General features: G+C 34.2%; 1 protein-coding gene and 1 long non-coding RNA gene across 2 annotated transcripts; one reads left to right on the top strand and one right to left on the bottom strand.

The window, feature by feature from the left end:
• Window positions 1-12,127: 12,127 nt before the first annotated feature.
• LOC141698505 (uncharacterized) lies at window positions 12,128-13,130 on the bottom strand. The gene is made up of 3 exons (XM_074503211.1): window positions 12,995-13,130; window positions 12,775-12,888; window positions 12,128-12,544 (listed from the first exon to the last, which is right to left on the bottom strand). The coding sequence occupies exons 1-3, from the start codon at window positions 13,076-13,078 to the stop codon at window positions 12,299-12,301; spliced, it is 444 nt and encodes a 147-aa protein (XP_074359312.1). The 5' UTR covers window positions 13,079-13,130; the 3' UTR covers window positions 12,128-12,298.
• Window positions 13,131-16,437: 3,307 nt separating this feature from the next.
• Window positions 16,438-17,653, top strand: LOC141695258 (uncharacterized). The gene is made up of 3 exons (XR_012564438.1): window positions 16,438-17,002; window positions 17,318-17,388; window positions 17,507-17,653. It is a non-coding gene; the product is annotated as an uncharacterized LOC141695258 (long non-coding RNA).
• The last annotated feature ends 3,944 nt before the right edge of the window (window positions 17,654-21,597 follow it).

The following is a 21,597-nucleotide window of genomic DNA, read 5'->3' as shown; positions in this document are numbered from 1 at the left end:
TCAAACTCTTGGAAAGGAGGCATTGATTAAAAATTTGTTGAACAAGCTGCTCTTGTTCCATGGGAAGAAACTCACGGAGGAGTGGAATGGACCAAGAAGTGGAATGAAGCTGATTTCATTCCAAGCTCAAAAGTTCTGTCTGATAATATTGCTAAAGCTGATGAGTTGATGGCAAATTCTGATTTTAAAGCTCAACTCAAAGTCACAGCTCTCAGTACCAAAGCACTTCAAGGTCAACATTCTATTACTCATGCTAGGGTTGATAAGCTACAGGAAAATGTTGATAAGCTGGACCTGATGATCAAGCTGGACAAGAATAGGTTTATCAGACCTATTCATGAGAAAGTTGAAGCTATTGAGAAAGTTCAAGAAAAGCAACAGGCCCAATTGACTGAGGTCCTGCAAAATCAAGCCTCTCAATAAGCTCAACTGAATGAAATTCAATCTTCAGTAGAACTTCTTCTCTCTCTACTTCTATCTGATGATGCCAAAAAGGGGGAGAAGGTAGTTAAATACAAATGCTCAACTAGTCAAGTACTGAAGAAGAAGGATGACGAAGCTGATGACCAGGGAAACCCTAGCAAGGGTAGAGGTCAAGTTCAAGGTAAAGGGCAAAGCAGCAAAGTTTCTTCACAGAAACTAATTTCTGATTCAAGCAAATCTTCTACTCAGAAGATTTCAAGTTCTGATGCTGTGAATGCTCAAGTTCTGATAGCAAGTTCTGATAATCAAAATCTGATATCATGTTCTGATGTTCTCATTCAAGCGGAAAATCAAGACCCTCAGAAGTTCTTGCAAACTCTGAAGCTCAAGGGAAGGGAGACTACAGTCTATTATAAAGATCCCAAGATTCAGACATTTGATGAAGAAATTGCTAGAAGACTATTTCTCAAGCATAATCCTGGAATGGATTTAGAGACTTTAAAGGAGGAACAAGCTAGATTTGCAGCTGAGAAGACAAATCTTACGTCTAAAGCTTCTGATGCAAAGAAACCTCCAACGCCTAAGGTAAAAGGCATTGTGATCAAGGAAAGGTCAAATTCTGAGGCTTCAAAGCCCAAGACAAGATCACAAGTTGATCCCAAGGATAAAGGGAAAGGAAAGATTGATGAACCAACAAAGCCATAGGAGATAAATATTCCTCAAATCTTGATGAAACCTATATGCAAAATGGTTCAAGTTTTTGATGATACAGCTGCAGAAGATGAAATTGTTCAAACTCTGAAAAGAAGGAAGATAACTAAAGAATCTAAAACAACCTCTGACAGAGCTCAAGTTGTTCAGAGTGAAGAACAGCAAGCTACAGAAGAAACATCAAATCCTGATCAAGTCATCAAGACATCAACTTCTGACAAAGCTCAAGTTGATTTGAACAAATTGACAATTACTAATAAGAGAAAACTCCTATGGAAGAATGTTAATCCATCAGATCCTAAGAAAAGCCAGCTGCTATATGATTTCATGACTTCTGGATTAAAAGCCAAAGAAGCAAGAGACATGGCTGGATTAGGTTTTGAAGAAGCGAAGATCAAGACAGGAGTTGAAGTACTTACAAGAGATCCATTTTTATTGACTGACAAACCTCTTGAAGAAGTTACACAGAAACATCTTGATAAGGTTATATCTGTTCAAGTGGTACTGGATGCTCATGATAAGGGTAATGTCAAAGAAAATCTGATTCTGTTTCTTGAAGATGGAAGGACATACAGAATGACAGAATCAGAAGTGCTGAACAAATCTCAGAAAGAACTTCAATTCTTTCATTATCTTTTAGAGATAAAGTCTGAGATTACTAGGAGATGGTCAAATTTCATCATGAAGACCATAAGGGATAAAGCAAGAATTTCTGGATCAAGAGTTACATAATTCATTCCAAATATAGTTGAAGATGATTGAAGTGAAATTCCCATGAAGAAGGATTCTGCTAAGCTTGAAGTTATTTTGAAAGAGAAATGTATGTGCTATAATGAAGACTCATTTCATCCAAGAGTAATCAAACTTGGTGATGAATTGGAGAGAAATCACATCTCAGCACTTAGGGCTGCAATCTATCAGATTGGAAGTCAAGATGAAGAGATGAAGCAAGTCAAAGCTATAATAGCTCAAGTCCTGAGGAATACAGAAGATAAGCTGATATCAAACTTTGTCAAGAATCACTTTGGATTCGCATTGACTCAGTAAATTTGGTAAAAGCTACAAGGACTATAAATTATAATTAGTTGTCTAATTAAACTCTCATTGCATTTGTACTTAAATGTTTTTGACATCATCAAATTGATTAACTTGTATATTTTTCATAATTTACAAGTTGGGGGGGGGATTGTTAGATATATTTGAGATGTCATGTCTAATCTGTTGTGTTTAGTTTCATAACTTAATATCAGGACTTACTGGAAATCAGAACTTAATGAAGTCAGAACTTATATCAGAACTTAAGGCCGTCAGGATTTATATTAGGACTTAAGTGCGGATACTTTAGATAATGAAAGCAGCTGATTTACAGGAAAGGATCGTGACTAAAATAATAGAAGATATGCATGAAGAGTTAGAGGACTAGAAGACTTGTACAAGATAATATCTGATTGATATATTTTAGGAGATTAAATTTTATTCCATATCAATTAGAAGATATCTTGTAACTGTGTACTGTATATTTAGTAGATTTCAAAAGCTACTTAATGCTCTCAAGTTGCATGAAAGGGTCTATCAAACAAAAGACTCAAACCTTAAATTCTGTAGATCTCTGCCAAAAGAATGGAAGCCCATGATAGTCTCTTTAAGAAACTCTCAAGATTACAAGGAATTCACCTTGGAAAGACTGTATGGAGTTCTAAAGACCTATAAGCTTAAAAAAGAGCAAGATGAAAGGATGGAGAAAAGAAGGAAGAAAGGAGGATCCATTGCACTAGTTGCTGAGCTAGAGAAGGAAAAGGAGATGAAGGTTGAAGCTGTGGAATCTGCATTAAACTCAAAGGTTTGTGAGAGCAAGGGTAAAGGGCTGGTAGCTGAAAATGAAGAACAGTTGAGCCAAAATGACATGGATGATATAGATGAGCATCTAGCATTATTATCCAGGAGATTTGCCAAGCTCAAATTCAAGAAGAATTTTGGAGCAGCTAAGCCAAACAGAAACATGGTTGATATATCTAAATTCAAGTGTTTCAAATATGGCTTGGCAGGTCATTTTGTAAGTGAATGTAGAAAGGCTGATTATGGTAAAAAGAAGTTTGAGCCTATTGATTACAAGCAAAAATATTTTGAGTTGCTCAAACAAAAGGAAAGGGCTTTCATCACACAGGAGAATGACTGGGCTGCAGATGTATTGGATGAAGATGAAGAAACAAGCTGTGTCAACCTAGCCCTAATGGCCAAGTCAGATGAAGTAGAAGTTAGTTCATCAAGAAATCAGGTAATCACCACTAACCTAGCATATTTAACTAAATCTAAGTGCAATGATGCCATCAATGATATGTCTATTGAGCTATATCATTTGCGTGTAACTCTTAAGTCTCTCACTAAGGAAAATGCTAAAATCAAAGAAAACAATTTGTTTTTAAGTGAGATTGTGCTAGAGTCTCAATTTATTGAGTTTAAAAAATTGAGAATTTAATGTAAAACCGCTAAGGATGAATTAACTGAATCTTTAAAGAAAGAAGAGATTTTAAGGAAGCAGCTTGAACGAGAACAGAAAGTAATTAAGGCATGGAAATCATCTAGAGATGTCCATGCTCAAATTACTAAAATTCAAGGTATAGAATCCTTTTGTGATATAGCCTGGAAAAAGAGCAAAGAGAAGCTTGATTCCAATCTGGTTGAAGGACTTTCAACAGATGTGGATTCGACTGATGATGAAAATTATCCGTCGAATAATCAAAAAGATTATCCGTCGAAAGACAATGAGCCACATCCGTCGAATGTTAGTAAGCCAGTTAGCGAAGCTAAGTTAGCTAAGTTGAATGATAAATATGGATCAGTTTCTAAAAGGAAAAAAAACAGAAATGAGAAGGTAGGAATTAACAAACATAACAACTACACACTTGATAAATATGCTCCAAGAAAAATCCGTGTTAAGTGTGGTAGTGTTAATCATTTGTCTATTAATTGCAAACTTGCTATGCCTACTCCTATGTCTGCATCTCCTTCATTTCCCAACATGCCTGCCATGTTTGTGAATGCTTTTCCTGCACAGAATATGAATGCACAATTTGCTAATATGCCATTTGCACCTAATCCATATTATGTTGCATTTAGTATGCCCCAAATACCATTTAGCATGCCTTACTGGAATAACATGTTTGCACATAGCATGCCTTTTCTTGTTAATCAAAATGTGCATGATAATTCTGCTTCAATGAATGGTTTCAAAGGTCCAACTCAAATGACTAAGGATGAATCTGAAATACCCAAATCAAATGAGGTCAAACCTAAGGAAACCAAAGAAAAAGGCTAACAAGGCAGGACCCAAGGAAACTTGGGTACCAAAATCAACTTGATTTGATTTTGATATGTGCAGGGAAACAGAAAGAATCTTTGGTATTTGGATAGTGGGTGCTCAAGGCACATGACTGGAGATTCTACCCTGCTCACTGGGTTCAAGGAAAGAGCTGGCCCAAGTATCACTTTTGGAGATGACAACAAGGGTTATACTGTGAGATATGGCTTGATTTCAAAGGATAATATCATCATTGAAGAGGTTGCCCTAGTGGATGGACTCAAGCATAATCTGTTGAGTATCAGCCAGCTTTGTGATAGGGCAACTCTTTGTGATAAAGCATAATGTCATCCCTGATTCTCCTTCTTTAACTCTGTTGGAGAATCCAAAATTCAGTGCAAGTGAGCATCATCTTCTAGATGATTTGTTAGCTCACTTGCCAATTCTTTCAGGAACTGTTGAGACTTCAAACTCTAATAGTTTCAACTCCAAACTCTATCATTTCCTCTATTCCGGTGGATATTATTATCCGTCGGCTAGTGATTGTATCCTGATGGATGTGCCTAACAGCAGTCATCCGTCGGCTAGCCTAACTACTACCCCCGATGGATGTTCCTTATCCTTCGGTACTCACTACACAAACTGAATTCTCAACAATTGTTACAAGTGTAGATGAGTTAGTAGTTGTACAATCACTCCTAGGATTGAGGGAAGGGAGTGAACAGAGTGAGAGGCTGAGTTGCTCTCAAGAAAAAGGAGAGGAAATGAGAGAAAATATGTAGGTTATTTCTTCTAGCCTGGCAAAAGTGAGTGAGAGGAGTTCCACCTTAGTAGGTGAAGGTGAAGGTGTGAGGGTGGTGAGCCAAGGGGAGCCCTTGATGCAAGAAAATATAGAAATTGAGAGAAATGCAGGTACTTAACTCTGGGAAAAACCCATTGTGAGTGAGTTAATGGATGTCAATGAGGTTGACAAGAAACAACTATTTCAGCAAGAATATCATGCTGTCTTAGACTCTGTTTATTATGAAGCTGAGGCATTATCAAGCTCTAGCTATACATGACAATGTGGCTGCTGAAAGGATTCTAAACTTGGTGCATACTATTGCATCAATGCAAAGGGCCAAGGATGCTATAACTTCTATGCCTTTCACAGCTGGTAATGACTCCGAATTGGCTTAAGAATCATTTGGGGATGATGGTGAAGATGATGAGGATGATAGAATGAGCATATGGGGAGATGCAGACATTCCTCTCTGGATGTTAACCAAAGACTGCTCATATTCACATCTCCAATCCACCTTATTCAAGCTTATTCATGACACCCAATCAGCAATTTAAGCATCCACAAGTGCCAGCACAAAAAGATTACTCCAGGCACACCTGGAATCTCTACAGCTACACAAGATTCAGGCTCTCCAACACAGTCAAAATGTGGATGAAATCAAACAAGAAATTTCTGTTGTCAAACAAGATTTTGTAGCAAAGTTGGATGAATGACTTCCAGGAACCACTATGACTGAAATAGCTCAAAAGCTAAGGAAGGAAGCTGAATTAAACAGAAAGGTTGAGGCCATGGACTCTAGACTGACAAATGTGGAAAAGTCAGTGCCCAAGATACTTGCAAATCAGGAATCTCAAACAAGTCTGCTTCGACAGTTGGTGGCTGCACAACTCCCTACCTCTACTCAACTTGATGCTAAGAAAAAGGGGGAGAAAGAAATAATCATCTCAGTTAATCAAAGGGAGTCAACAAGTGAGGGGGAGAAAGTGCTCAACATTCAAGTCAGCAAAGTGATTGTTCCAGCAATTGCTTTCACTAAGCCACCAGTCATTGATAGTATTGATCTAATCAATCTAGCAGCAACAAAGCTGGAATCAAGTGACAAATTGAAAAAGATTGATATAGCAGCAGTTGAGAAAGAGCTGGATGAAAAATGAAAGCAAATTGATGAAGAAATCCAGAAGAATTTTAGTCCAATTGAGAAGAAAGACAAGGTCTTTTCTCACTTCTCTCAGTTGAGACAAATGTCTGTAAATGAAATGAGTCTGGGTAATTTGGAAAAGGGCCAACCTTTATGCATTAAGTCTCCAAAAGCCAATCTGGTTTTGAAGCCCAAAAGGAATTATCCAAAGTCATCTGACAAAAATCCCTTAGATCTTATGTTTCAGACTCCAAGGCCAGATGAAAAGAAGCTGTTAGCAAGGTCCGTTGCATTTTTCAAAGATCCAACTGATTCAGTGCTAAAAAGGAGAATTGCTAAGATCTACAGGAATGGGAAAGAAATCTGTGTGGTGGCTGGACACCCTCAGTTTGCAGAAGCTAAAAAGGAAGAAAAAGAGAGAAGCAAGGAAGAAAAGAAGCAGGATGCTTTAGATGCTAAAAGGCTCAAACAGAAGAAGAAACAAGCTGCTATAGTAGCCAAACTTCAAGCTGTGAAAATTGCAACTGAGATTTCTGAGAAACCACCTGTGGTAGCTGAAGATCAAGATCAGAAAATGCTCAAGGAACCTCAACAGACAAAGAAGCCAAGATACAAACAAAGAATCAAGAGAAAATTGGACTTCAGTGATGAGGAAATGGAAGATTACATTCCCAAACAGTCTACAACTTTAGCTCAAACATCCAAGCCCTCAGAAGTGCAGGATGAATTTAAGGTAGATCCTACAAAGAACTTTCATGGTGAGCCAATAGTTCCCAATGATGAACCTATAGACTGGGATAATTTGCTTCTTCCTGAACTTAATTTACCTATCTTCAACAAGTTAAAGAGGATGAAGACAAGAGCAATCAAGAAGGTCAAGCCTGTGAAACTCAAAACCAAAACCTTAACCAAAGCTAAACCAACTGTCAACAAGGGAGATCTTCTATACATCTGTGATATCAAGGAATTTTCAGACATCAATCTCTACATGGATGAGCTAGAAGAAGTGAAAGCAATTAATGCTCACAGGAATATTCCTGAAAGACTGGTGTTCAAATACAAGGGTGGGAAAGAGTTCACATGGCCCCTTCACAGAATTCTTCAAGAAAGTTGTTCTATTTTGATAAAGATCTTCTCATCCTTCAAGAAAAAATTTGGATTCAACGTGACAGCCAAGAAATTGGTTCTAAAGAAGATAGAAGAACTCAGGAGCAGAAAAGCCTCAAATGCACTTCCAAGAACTCTATCCATTCCTATCACAGGAAATACAGTGCACTTGAGGCCTTACTGGCTGATGGAATTCATGGATGACAAAGGTGTTAGAAGATTCTTCAGATTGAGGACCAATTGAGCATCTCAAGCAATGAGACTTTATTAAAAATGCAAGAAAATCTGGATTTATCAAATGCTGAAGAATTTGAATTTCATAGACAACTCCAAAATCAAATAGAAGAAAATAACTAGAAGCTTGGGAAAAAATCAAGATAATCAAGGAAATAGAAAATATCTTCTCAGACTAGAGGAGCACCTTGATAATGATTGTGAGAACTCTTTGTACACTTTACTTTATTCAATTTTTAAATAAACTGTAGCACTTATAAGTTTTATCTACCATAATTCTGTCTATACATTTAGGGTGTTTTTTTATCATCAAGTTTCTCTTAATTTATGGCTACAATTCCAATAGACATAAATTGGGGGAGATTGTTTGGAATTAACATGTTTTGATCTTAAATTTTGTTGTATCACTAATTTATATATCTATTGACATCCGTATGGTTGAATCGATAAAAAATATTTTTAAAACAATCGAAATACCAATTCAGGACTAAACACTAGTTAGTTGTACTAGTAAAACTGATGCTTGACTTATAAAATGGCTAACCAAATAAAATTGTTTTGATCTGAAATTTTCGTTATATCACTAATATATATCTATTGACATCCGTACGGTTGGATCGATGAAAAATATTTTTAAAAAAACCGAAATACCAATTTAGGATTAAACACTAGTTAGTTGTACTAGTCAAACTGATACTTGACTTTTAAAATAGCTAACCAAATAAAATTGATTTGATCTGAAATTTTTCTTATATCACTAATAAATATATCTATTGACAGTCGTACGGTTGGATCGATAAAAATAATTTTAAAAAAATCGAAATATCAATTCAGGACTTAATACTAGTTAGTTGTACTAGTCAAACTGATACTTGACTTTTAAAATGGCAAACCAAATAAAATTGTTTTGATATGAAATTTTCATTATATCAATAATATATATATCTATTGACATCCGTACGATTGGATCGATAATTTTTTTTATAAAAAATAGAAACACCAATTTAGGAATAAACACTAATTAGTTGCACTAGTCAAACTGAGGTTTGAGTTTTAAAATGGCAAACCAAATAAAATTATTTTGATCTGAAACTTTGGTTATATCACTAATATATATATTTTTAAAAAAATTGAAATATCAATTCAGGACTAAAACTTTAATTTATAAAAAGAAAATTTTAAGAAATATTAGTTTATCAATGAAGTCAAATAACTTAGAATTTTGTGCAAGAAAGTCGAACGACGTATAAAAAAACAGAGGGAATAATATAGAGTTAAACGTTTAGCCCAACCCACGAACTTATTGCCAACCCAGCCCATAACTCTTGTCAAGTCCAGCAAAAAACCCTACTATCTGATTCATCCACTTCTTTTATTTTTTCAGATCCGCCTCCATCACTCTCCTCTTCCTCTTCTATGAGTTCTATCTTCTTCTTTCCTTCAATTACATCTCGGAAAAGCCATCTTAAACATGTCCGCATAAACCGGCGGCTTAGACGCACTCTTACACGTGTCCCATTTCACTCACTCTCAACTCAACCGGGAATTGCCGGTTCAAATCCGTTACACACTCGGTCGAAGCACACATACCCGACCTGTCACTCCCTTCAATTATCATTGCCATGTTGTACCCGTCAACCAAGCTAACGTCGTTAAAGGCTTGTCTGCCGGACCCGAGTGTGAACTCAAATAGTGTTATCGGCGGTGAAGCTCCGGTGCCATATGTAATATATATATATATATATATATATATATATATATATATATATATATATATATATATATATTCTGAATCTCTTATATACTAATATGCAAATTTTTTCAGTTAATTCGTGATGAAACTGAAGTTGGGAAAAGTGACAAGGACATACAAAAAGCTTGAGGAGGATTACAGGAAAATAATACTTTATGCTCCATCTGTATAATTATACATAAATAAATAAATAAATAAATATATATATATATATATTTAAGAACCTTAGATTTCGTTGAGAATTGTCTTAATTTGTGTTTTTGGCCGGAGTTTAGGTTATTTTTATTTACTTTGGGGTTTATTTGTTATTGTTATAGTCATTTCTGACTTTGGAGTTAAATGGATTGTATTGGTTTTTGTATAAGATTATTTCCAAGTTTGAAGCAAGAAACCAAGTTTTTAAGCTGTAAGGATGAAACATGAAACCAAAATTGTATTTCTTGTCTTATGTTTATTATCATTATCATTTTAATTTTACAAGTGTGAGTTTATTTGCTTATACTTACCGAAAAAACCATAATTTTCTGGCTTCAAGCTGTAGAGTTTTGGTTACATGGATTGTTTGGTCGGCGGAAACGAGTTAAAAAATGTTGATCTGATCTTGTCAATGTTCTTCGGAAATTGGAAATCTCACCGAATTTGGTAAATTTCTAAGTACCGGTGAGTTTTTTTTTAAATATGGTGTTTGTTAATTCGAGCGAATGTGGTTGAATTTAGAGCAATTATTTTTAAAAATATCCGGTTGCATTTAAATTTTGGGCGGGTATTTTAAATTTTTTCATAAAATTAAAATTTTTGACATGGATTTTCAATTTTCAAGCGAGCATTTGAATTTGACCGCCCTCGGTTAAAAATTTTCGGTTGTATTTAAGCGGTCGTAATTATTTGGTCGTAATTAGACGGTCGAATTTAGTTAAATAAGACCGAACTTCTAAATTCGACTCCCTTTATTGCAACCGATTCAAAATCGGTCGAAATTAGGTAAATTCGACCACGCGCGGTCGAATTAAGCTAAATTTGACCGATTTTTTCGGTCGAATTTAACCTCTTTCTTGTAGTGATTATTCCGCATCTGACAAAAAAAGATTATTATTCCGCAAGAAAATATATAAAAAATGTAAATTTTAATTTAAGAAAAAATTTTAACTAGTAACTAAAATCGAAACTTAAGATTTGACAAAAAATTGATGGAATTTATCGTTACAATTGAATCAAATGCGACAATTTTGATGCAAAAATTCTGTTACAAATTGTGAATTGATTCGGTTGTATTCATCCCTTAAAATTGTAGACTTATAGTTAGGTGTGTGCGTAGTGCGGATTGATTCGTTTGGACAGTAGAAATCAAACCAAACCATAATTTGGGGTTTTCCAAAATTTCTGTACGCAACCAAACTGTTGGTATATAAAAACCAAATATACCCACGTAATTAAGGTTGGTTCTTGTTAGGTTTTTTTCTCGTAGGTAACTCGCAGCCGATATCCTTCGGGTGCGTACTGGGTAAACCCTACGGGTTCACGTAATAGCCTGCAAACCACGTGAACCAAGATAAATCACATTTAAGCGACAGGCTCTGACTCAGGAGGCATAATCATAAATTCTCCTCCCGTGGGATTCGAACCTGTGACCAAGAGTATAGTTATCCCTTCTTTAACCAACTGAGTCAACCCTTGCGGACAATTCTTATTAGTTTTATGGTTCAACCGCTCAAATAGTTAAAAAAACTAACTTCAGTAAATATTGCATATGCAAAATTATAAGGACAACTGAGAGCACAACAATAGAGAGTCTAAAAAGATTTGTGAAAGAAATAATTGAAGTCTTCGGAATTGAATATTTAAGACGACCAACTGGTTGGTAAGGTATGTATACTGGTCATGTTCATGAACCAACTATTATATTAGAAGCAATAGCTTCTTGAGACTCGTGGATTTGGCACTTATTCTTTGGGTTACAGGGATCGTTAAATGATATTAATGTATTAGATCGCTTTCATCTTGTTATTCCCTAACAATCTAACAACATAATTACATAATGGGGTTAAATGGGATATAAATATTTCTGTATTTAATGGAATTCAAATCTAAAAATCTCAATCATTATTTGTATCCAAATCTGAAAGTATTAAATTTTTGTGTCGTTTTCGTATAAATGTGTTTGCATAATAAATTGGCTGGTGTAAAGTTAGTAGGGGTTCATGCAAAAAGTACTTGTTTTTAATTTTTTTTCAAATAATCATTTATTAAGCGAAAAGTATATGCATTGAATTAGCCCGTGTTTTATTATTAGCGCTGTTAGACCATCTCCAACCCAACTTCAAATTTATACTTTAACATCATTTTGGTGTAAAATGTTTCTCCAACCCAACTATAAATCTTACATCATTTTGGTGTTACCAAAAGTTACACCAAATTAGGTGTCAAACCAAATTTTTAGAGTTTTTATTAATGTCAATATTATCTTTTTTCTCATTACCTAATAAAACAAAATTATTCTTTTTATATTCTACTAACTTTATTACTTTTATACTTTATTTTGTATTCTAATAATAAAATAATCTATATAGTACAAGAATGGTGTAAAATTTAGTGTATGTGGGTTGAAGATGAATATAAAAATAGTGTAATTTTTATATCATTTTGGTGTAATTTTCACACCAAATTAGTATAATGCATTGGAGATGCTCTTACGAATTTCCAGTTCAAGGAGCTTAACTTATTTAGCAAATTTTTTCTTCTGTGTTTGTTGATAGTCATTATTTGTCCATATTTAACTTCAAAAGGAAAGTGATTACATACAACTGCAGATACATTTAATCGGCTATGAAATATGGAACTTCTAAGGTTTTGTTAGGCTTGACTTTGAAGAGCTATGAGAATAGCTTTCCTCACTTGTCCTAAATCCAGAGGAGCTTTGTCAAGTTCTTCAACAACGGCTTCCATGGAAAAGATACTGCCGCAACTAACTTTCGCATTGACTACATTCAAATTCATTTTCTCAAGTACTTCCAGTATTGGTACTAGCATATCTTTTCCCTTCTTCCACGCCACCTTTATCTCTATCAATCCGTTTTGGGTCTTTTCCACTTTCACCTCCTGTCAGTTTTATTATGTTAGTAGAGAGAGAGAAAGAAAGAGAGAGAGGGTTACAGGTGGGAGAGAAGGGGAGAGAGAGAGGGAGAGTGGGAGAGAGAGAGGGAGGGAGGGAGGGAGAGAGAGAGATAGAGAGAGAGAGAGAGAGAGCGAGAGGGAGAGGGAGGGGGAGAGAGAGAGAGAGAGAGAGAGAGAGAGGGAGAGAGAGAGAGAGAGAGAGAACTGAGAGAGACCTGATGAAGAAGATGCTGCATTACGTAGAGATGTTCTTTATGTATTGCGTTCAACTGAAGTTTTAGCTTAAGGATGTAAAGAAATGCATCCATAATAATAGAGTCTGTCTTCACCTTTACATGTAATCGGTAGTACAGTATGTATAAGAACTTACGCAACAGTTGTAAAATACTGGAAAGAATAAACAAACACAGTTATAAGAACAGTTATATATCTTACAGATTTGGAGCTAGTAAGGTGTTTCAGTACGCGAAGCTTTCTATGCAGAGTTAATCCCTTTCGTCCCTTGGTTATTATTGCCATCTCTCTCTCTCTCACTCTCTCTCTCAATAAAGTTTCTCTCAATCTCTCACTCTCTTTCTCAATAAAGTACGTGCGAACTTGGTTTTATAGGAGAAATAAGAAGTGACTCGTGATTTGATATGGACATTGGACTACAAATTATTGTCTGCAAATCAGTTTTGTCATCTTCGCAAGTCTTAAAACTTTATTTTCATGTGACACGTGATTATGTTTTTAAATAGGCAGTGACACATAAATTTAGTTCTTATTATTCAAAACACATGATAGTCATTTCTGTCTAGAGCTTTATCAAAAAAAAATTTGATTGATTTGAGATTATATTTATGTATCACTAGATTGGAATACAATGAGATCACAAAAGGTGATGATAGCTAACGCCTAGCTAGCAGCTACTTCTCGTTAATAAACTCGATACCTTCTCGTTAATAAACTCGATACTGCCTAACTGGATATCAAACAGAAGATACAAAATTGCCTGCACTAGCTAAAAATAATATTACTACCTCTGATTAAATTTAGAAACAATAGTGACCTGGACGAAAATTGGTCCCTGGCCAATAGATGACAATCACTTATCGCAATATTTCATTATGACTCCGTCAATATTTCATTGCGGAGGGGGTTGTCATCCAATGGTGACCGCCTAAGGATGACCATTTATAAAAGCTACATCGAAGTAAGTTAAACATGTACAAAAAATATAACAAAAAATTAAGTTTAAGCGTTGTTAATTCCCTCTTATTTGAACATCTACAAAGAATCAATTTCTCACTTCAACAGTAAAATGCTAGTGGTAATTGGTAGTACTTCTTCTTTAGCTTGTTTTTGCTCGATGAGTATGATGTTTCTTCCTAATATCTTCATGGTTGATGATAGCTCGTATTACTTCATGCCTCAGCTTTTCGTATTTAACTCAGCAGTAACTATTTGTTTCGTCAAGCAAATTGTATTATGATGCAGATTTCAGTTTTTCATCGGTCTAATCTCGTAATCTTTGTAAATGTCTATAATGCTGCAACAATATTCTGAAACAAGAAAACCAAACGCTCTCTTATTGGGCCAATTAATGCTGCTATAGCCAATAACTATTAACGTCATGATATATAGTAAAAAGAACCAGTAAAGTTTCAGAGCAATCTTGTGTACATGAAGGCTACAAATATGTTTATATCAGGTGGCAGTTCTGAACTGTGATTGATATATTTATTGACAGAGAAGATCAGGGAGCATTGTAGGGTAATTCCAGTGAGTCTCTTAACCAAGAAAACAATCTCAGTAATCACGAGATCAAATACTTTCTGCACTCTGCCAACACTATGGCCAGTAAGGTCACATGTTCTGACAAGAAATTCCTTGTCCCTTTTGTTCAGTGTTGTTTCTATTTTTATCACTTAACTCAATTCTTTCATTCATATAACTTGCTGGAAATTCTAATGGTTTAGGTAAGGTCATTTACTAACATTTGAATTATTCATACAAACATCTGAACATCGGAAAGAATCCGATTGGTTATTATTATATGTGATAGAGAACATTCAGAGCCCCAAATATAGAAGAACGTCCAAGACTCGTTAAGGACCACAAAAAAGAATAGTGATGACACAATAAGTTCGGAGGACCTAATCTGGTAACACGATAGGTTCAGACTACACAAAAAAACCTGATAACAAAATGTATCTGGAAGACGCAATAAACTTTAGTGGAGCTGTAAACGAGCCGAACGCGGACAAATTTTTAACGAACTCAGTCAAAATCTTAACGAACCGAACATTGTTTGGTAATATTATTGGAAAAAATTTATTGTCCGAAGTCAAGTTCGATAATATTCGAATCGAACATGAACCGTTCACGAACATATCGAATAAGATCGAACAGGACATGAATTGCTCGTGAACGTTATATGTATTTAAAAAAAATAATTTTAAATATTATTTGAAGTAAAAATTGTATCTAACTATTAATCTAATATTTTCTCACCAATAAAATATTTTTGTGAAATAATTATAAAATATATTTAATATATATTATTAATAATACATCTATTATTTATACATATAATATTATAAATATACTATTTTTTTGAACCGAACTCGAGTTTAACGAATGAATCGAATATGAACCGAACTCGAGTCGAACACCTTAAAAGTTCAGTTTAATTTGTTAAGATTATCGGAGAAAAAACCTTGTTCAAACTATAGTTTGATAAAATTATTAGACGAGTTTATCGAAAGGACTCGGACGTTCGTCCGAATTTAACGAACAGCTTGATTTCTTTATAACGGCTCTAAAATTTAGTGAAGGAATTAGTACTAGGCTAAATGACAAATACTTGGTAGCTAAGTAAGGTCTGTCATCTCAAATTCAACTTAAGCAATCCTAATATGTAATTAATACATTATATATTTCATATATTTAGATATAAATATTCAAAAATGAGTAGTTTTTATGTTTTAGGGGCTCTAAGCGCATGTATTGTTCGCTCGTGAATAGGGCCACCAGCCCCCCATTGATCTTATAGTTTCAATTGTGAAACTTTCTAGTTCTACACTTTTACCCCCACCAACAAATGATTCATGATCACATGATAGGCACAAGCCAATTCAGTGACAATGCAGGATTTACAGGTTCTTTAATTCTTTATCCCAACTAATAAAAATACCCAGAATAAGATAAAAAGCATCACATGCATGTAATTAGAAGCTATACAAGCACCAGAAAACACAAGTAAAAGGCTGAAAGGCACATTGGAATGTAGTAGCAAGCCAGTATGTGTGTATATTACCTGCTCTTGTTGATTCAGTCTTGCTATCTCTCTGCATGTTTGAGAAATCACTTTCAATGGTCCTTTTTGTTTGCTACTCTTCTTCTCATTCATAATTCCATATTTATTAATTCACCTGTAATTAAGCGTCCTTTGTCTACTTCTCCCTGACATGTATATCTGTCTATGTATTGAACAAGCATGTCTGTTAAAGTTGATTTGAGCTCTTCTGTTTTGCTAAGGAATCTAAAGTCACATGTCAACTTATTAGGTGTACCTTATGAATTTATTTATTGGTCCATTATATTCGAATAACATGCCTTCATTTCAAAAATCACAAATATTCTTGTACAAAATACAACCTGATCCCCTATATTCAATTTTAACATTATTGATACGATGTTCCTAATTAATTCTTGTATTGTAAATGTACTCTCAATATCAACGACAAATTGTATAATTAGAATAGAGAATCAGTTGATCATGTACACCCTGCTAATCTTCATTTGTCTACCTGGGCGTGGTATAAATGTTGAGAAGGAAGAAACATCATGCATCTTCAATCATTGTTGCCATTTGAAGGATGCATATATATGTAGAAAGAATGTGTGTTTGCGCACATATATGTATAACACTTTCTGCAGAATAACTAAAGACAGATTGGTCCATTGGGAGGAGCAAAAAGAAAACGTTTAATTTACGAACATCTTTGCTTTATTTCAGCTCACTTCCAACAAAGAAGAAAACATTTGAAAAGATCATAAGGCAAACCTGTTATATATATATGATTCTATTGGGGCCTTCATCTAACACCTTAAAGATTTAGATGAGCCGGTTACTCAAACTGGTATCAGAGTTTAGACGGGAGAGGATTCAAGTAGTGAGGGAGAGTGTTAAATATATGATTCTATTGAGGTCTCCATCTTATCCCTTAGAATATATAATCTAGAAATGAATGGATCAGCATAAGAAGAATCATGATCTGCTCCAATTACAAATTTGGCTCACTAAAAGATATATATATAGATTGCGCTCACACACACAAAACAAAATAATTTAATTAACATAATTAAATGGTCAATGCCCTTAATTAGTCACCTCCTGTTCCCAAGCGTCCATCGGTCCATGCATGCAGTACTCAACCAAGACGATGGCTTACATTGGTAAGAATTACTGAATGGCAGGGCAATTCTCCTTTGGCAAAATCATTACATTCTATACGTACGTTAGTATAGCTTGATTAACCGTTTGCCAAAGGAGAATCAACCAGTCATTCATCCCTACCGCATGAACTACTTTCGCAATGAATCATTAAATTTTCTTGCTGCATTGGATGTTCTATTGAGATCATGCATTTATACTTAGTACAATTCGGATATGTTTTTGGATATTCCGAGAGGGAATTGGTATATACCTAGCATAAATCCTCTTTCCAATTGACATGCTTTTTAGTTTTTGCTTCTCTTCTTATATTGCAGAAATGGTCCCCTGCTCATTCAAACACTCTTGAGTCATGTATATACAGAAACAAGTTTCTGAGGCTGGGAAGGTAAAACGTAGGCACATTACTACATACTTAAAGCTCCATATAAAAGGCTAAATAGAGTGTGTTCCGAATGATATCAGGCAGAAATTAATTAACGTTTCTTGGTTGAAAAAAATATCAGGGTACTGCAAAGGAGAATCTTGGTTCGTAAGTGCCCAGAAGATAATTGACGGTTGTGCATGCAGATTAGGTTTTATTCTGATCCTGTAATAATGAACAATTTCCCGGTTGACATGCACTATAATTGAAGATATCTTATTGAAGAATATTTAAGATGTTAGATGAAAGCACAAATCTTCAATAATTAGGCGGAAGTGAATTACGTTGCAAATTTAATAATTAGTGAGGTTTATGTTACTGACTTGTAATTTCAGCATCAATATATATTCGACTAAGTAATATAATAAATTTTGTATATCATGATTCTAATTTCTAAACATACTATTACGCGAAAAATAAGAGCAAAATTGTTAACAAGAATACAACAATGATTAAGGATTGATTTTGTTGTTTCTAGTGATAAATATATAAACAAATACTTACATTGATGATATGCATATTAAAGTGATACAAACTAGTATTACTCTGATATGTAGAACTTAATTTGTTCAGCCTTCTATTTAGAATGATCTTTTTGTCATGCAAAACTGTCTCATTACAAGAGAAAGGGCTATTATGACCAAATATGGACTTTGAACGAGTATTTCCCCAGATTGTGATCATCCAATTGTGATAGATTCTTTGTATTAATTGGGTCAGAATAGCACAATCATGTAATGTCTAACAGAAAATGTGAAAGACTTATCAATGCGCTCCTTCATCCTGCATTCCATTTACAGAAGGAAACTCCCACCAGATTTCATTTTGCAGGCAGGTTTTCCACTACCTAATAAACATTACAGGCGACGATGAATTCAAAAACATTTTTAAGGTATTTCGTACAGACCGTACGGTTACGCATTCTTAATTAACCTTCTCAAAAGCCTCTACTATCCCCTTAAAATAGAATTATATATGATCAAAGAAATTTAAGTTAAATAGTTCTGTAAGAACATAAGGTGGGCATCCGGGATCATGTACATATGCATTAGGTTTTGATCAGAGTGGATACCGCGGTATATACCATGGCAATCACTTTCGATCTCCAATCTTGGTTTACTGATATGCTTCTAAACGTATTGGTTGCATGTGTATGCCGTGGATGCATCTGCAGTACATATGAGCACCCACGCTTATTGTCACTAGCTAAACTGTATTACTTTTCAGTTTATTTCCCAAAAATTGTATCAGTCAAGTATTAATTTTTATGCATATACACGTTTAATACACTGATTCTTTATGATAATATTGTTGGATGATTGCGAGTATAGTAGGGATTCATCAGATAGTGAGACCCTGGCACCGGTGAAACAAGTCCATTGATCAAAACATTCTTCTGTACTACTTTATGCACCTAGTTCTTTTACAACTTTTGAAATTTTGGAAAGCCGCTAGCAACAAATGATAATTCAATGAGACAACGCAAAATTGTTTCTTTGTTCTTCATAATATTTAAGTGCATTTATAAGTTGAATATATACATCGTAACTAAACCTTAATGTACAATACACACTTCTTAATAGCTCTTGTTTGTAAATGTTTTAAACAATTGTGAATAGGACGGCGCAGACTTAGGACCTTCCATCTAAAAATACATTTTGGCTTTTGCTCATCTTCGATCCCTTGCTGAAGCAGATGTCAACAGCTCCCACTTTCACCTGAAATTGTATTTGGCGAAAATAATCAGTAAACTATAAATGACAGTCGCATTAAATCGAAAACAGTAAAAAAGCTGCACACACGACAATTACCAAAGAACTGAAAGGATAATCAATGATCTATATGGCACAGATTTAGTTGTGAGAATGAATGGCAGGGCAATTCTCCTTTGGCAGAGTAAGTAATGCAAGCGCAAGATCTCCCTGCCAATAGAGGATCGCCCTGTTATCCTATTCTCGCATGTTTCTTAGAATTCAGTCTTGCTTAACCGAGTTCTAGTAGAAAATAAAACTTACATTATATAGATAATCATCTCAAGTTTCATCTGAATATGCAGAAGCAAGACCTAGCATATGCTGTAGGATAATTCCCGATGAAACTACTTTCCATCAGTTATGCAAATATGGTCCCCATTGGCCATTGTTATGAAGGAACCTAACACTTTTTCTCCTTAGAGACACCAAGGGCCGCAATGATAAAATCTGTCAAACTTTAGTCTTATATGACTTTTTATATTCCTTTAATTTAGTCTGTTTTTTGGAAATATTTTTTCTAGTCCCAACGATATCATTTTAAAGGGGTTCTACTGTATATAGGATCCAATATTTTTTCTCACTCTCATTTCAAGATGCTAACTTTTTATCAATATTTTTTGGTAAATTGTAATATGCCACACTATATCAAGTTTAAATGGGTGAAGATACCGGTAATTAATTGACTCTTACGAAGATGACATCTTTATTTTGAAGTTTAAACTGGGTATTAGGGTTGATCAGTGCACAATGTGCTAGAAATGCTTTCTTTGTTTTCCCAAGTGACTAATGCTTTCACATACACTGCAGTTGCATACAATTTGCTAACTTCTGGATCAGAGTTCGAAAATCTAATGGAATGGCCTTCATTAGGTTTTCATTGAAATTTTCATCTAATCTCCTATGTTTATTTGAGTCATCTATCAGTTAAATGTAATAAATTGCATACATATAAGTATGTGAATACTATATACTTCCCTCTGCTTTCTTTTATATGTTGTTTGACTTTATTGCACACAATTCTAAATCCTTTGACTGCATAGATAAAATAATATTTTTTAAAATTTTCTTTTTCTAAATTAAAGTTTTAGTTCTATATTTTTATTCAAAAAAAAGAAAAAATTAAAAAATATTAATTTAAATATGTAGTACTTAGAAGTGTGTATAAAAAACAGAGGGAGTACTTGATAATTCTTTTTTTTAGTTAGGCACATTTACACATTCATCATGTCTTTGACTAGTTTCGAACTTCTAACATCTTGTAAAGTAATGGAGGATCGGAGGTATATATATACCAGTACAACAGATGAGTTTAATCCTTTTTTTGCAACTTCACAATGTTGATTAGGACTTGGAAGGGAATAAAAACTGATTAGATATAGGTAAATTTTAAATAACTAATTATGTTTTGTCACCTAAACAATTTTTAACAATTTGAGATTTTAATTCAGTACCTTCGACGACATCTTTCATCACTAGAAATCTTCCTTTAGAGGAAATCCAAGCTTCAGTATAGAGGTCTTAATTTTGGAAAACCTTCCTAACCCCAATGTTCAAAAATGAATAATATGGACACAAAAGTTAAAATATTGACCTAGCTAAAATATTCTTGATCATCCATTTTTATGCAAGAAAAATTTTTAATGCACAAAATTGGATACAAAATGTTTTATAAAATCACATGTGTCAAATTATAATTGAGAATGAGTCCATTTATTCACACAAATTAGTAGTTCTCATTTAATTATCCCACCTAATTTATCATATCATTTTATGTAAAATTTTATACACAATTTGATGCATGTAGCGCTACTCTTTATGCAAATCAGGAGAGTCACTCGTACTGCGCAAAAGATAATGGCAAACGAAGAAGGTTCTTGATTGAATCACTGTATGATACTTGAAGGGAGATGTCACTTAACTTCAAAATTTTATTAATTACGATTATTTGGACAAAAATATTTATACATTGAGAAAATATTAATTTTGATTATTCAAAGAAACATAATCAGAAGATTAAAAAAAATAGCTATTAGAATAAGAACATAAGAAATATGAAGATCTTGATGCTAAATTTTGTGAAGACTATATATATAAATGTGTATGAATGAGTTCACTGAATATATATAATTGAGAAAAGGCGATGCATACTTTTGCATACTTTCATGATGAGACCTCAATTTGCCACATAAAATTTTAACGACTTCTAAATCACTAAAATCGTATGGTACCTTATTATCGGATATACCGAACAAAGAGTAGGATATGCTGAAACATCCTGCAGAAATTTACCTTTATCCCTACAATCTGTCATGAAATATTTAAGTATCAGTACTTGGACCAGTAGTACTACTCCCCGTATTCTCTGTGGATATTATGCTTTCTTGTTTGCACAGAATAATTTTTGCATAATATTGGCGGT

Source organism: Apium graveolens, chromosome 11 (genome assembly GCF_009905375.1).
Source record: "Apium graveolens cultivar Ventura chromosome 11, ASM990537v1, whole genome shotgun sequence".
NCBI lineage: Eukaryota > Viridiplantae > Streptophyta > Magnoliopsida > Apiales > Apiaceae > Apium > Apium graveolens.
The sequence above is the reverse complement of the archived record's forward strand: the minus strand, read 5'-3'. Positions and strand labels throughout refer to the sequence as shown.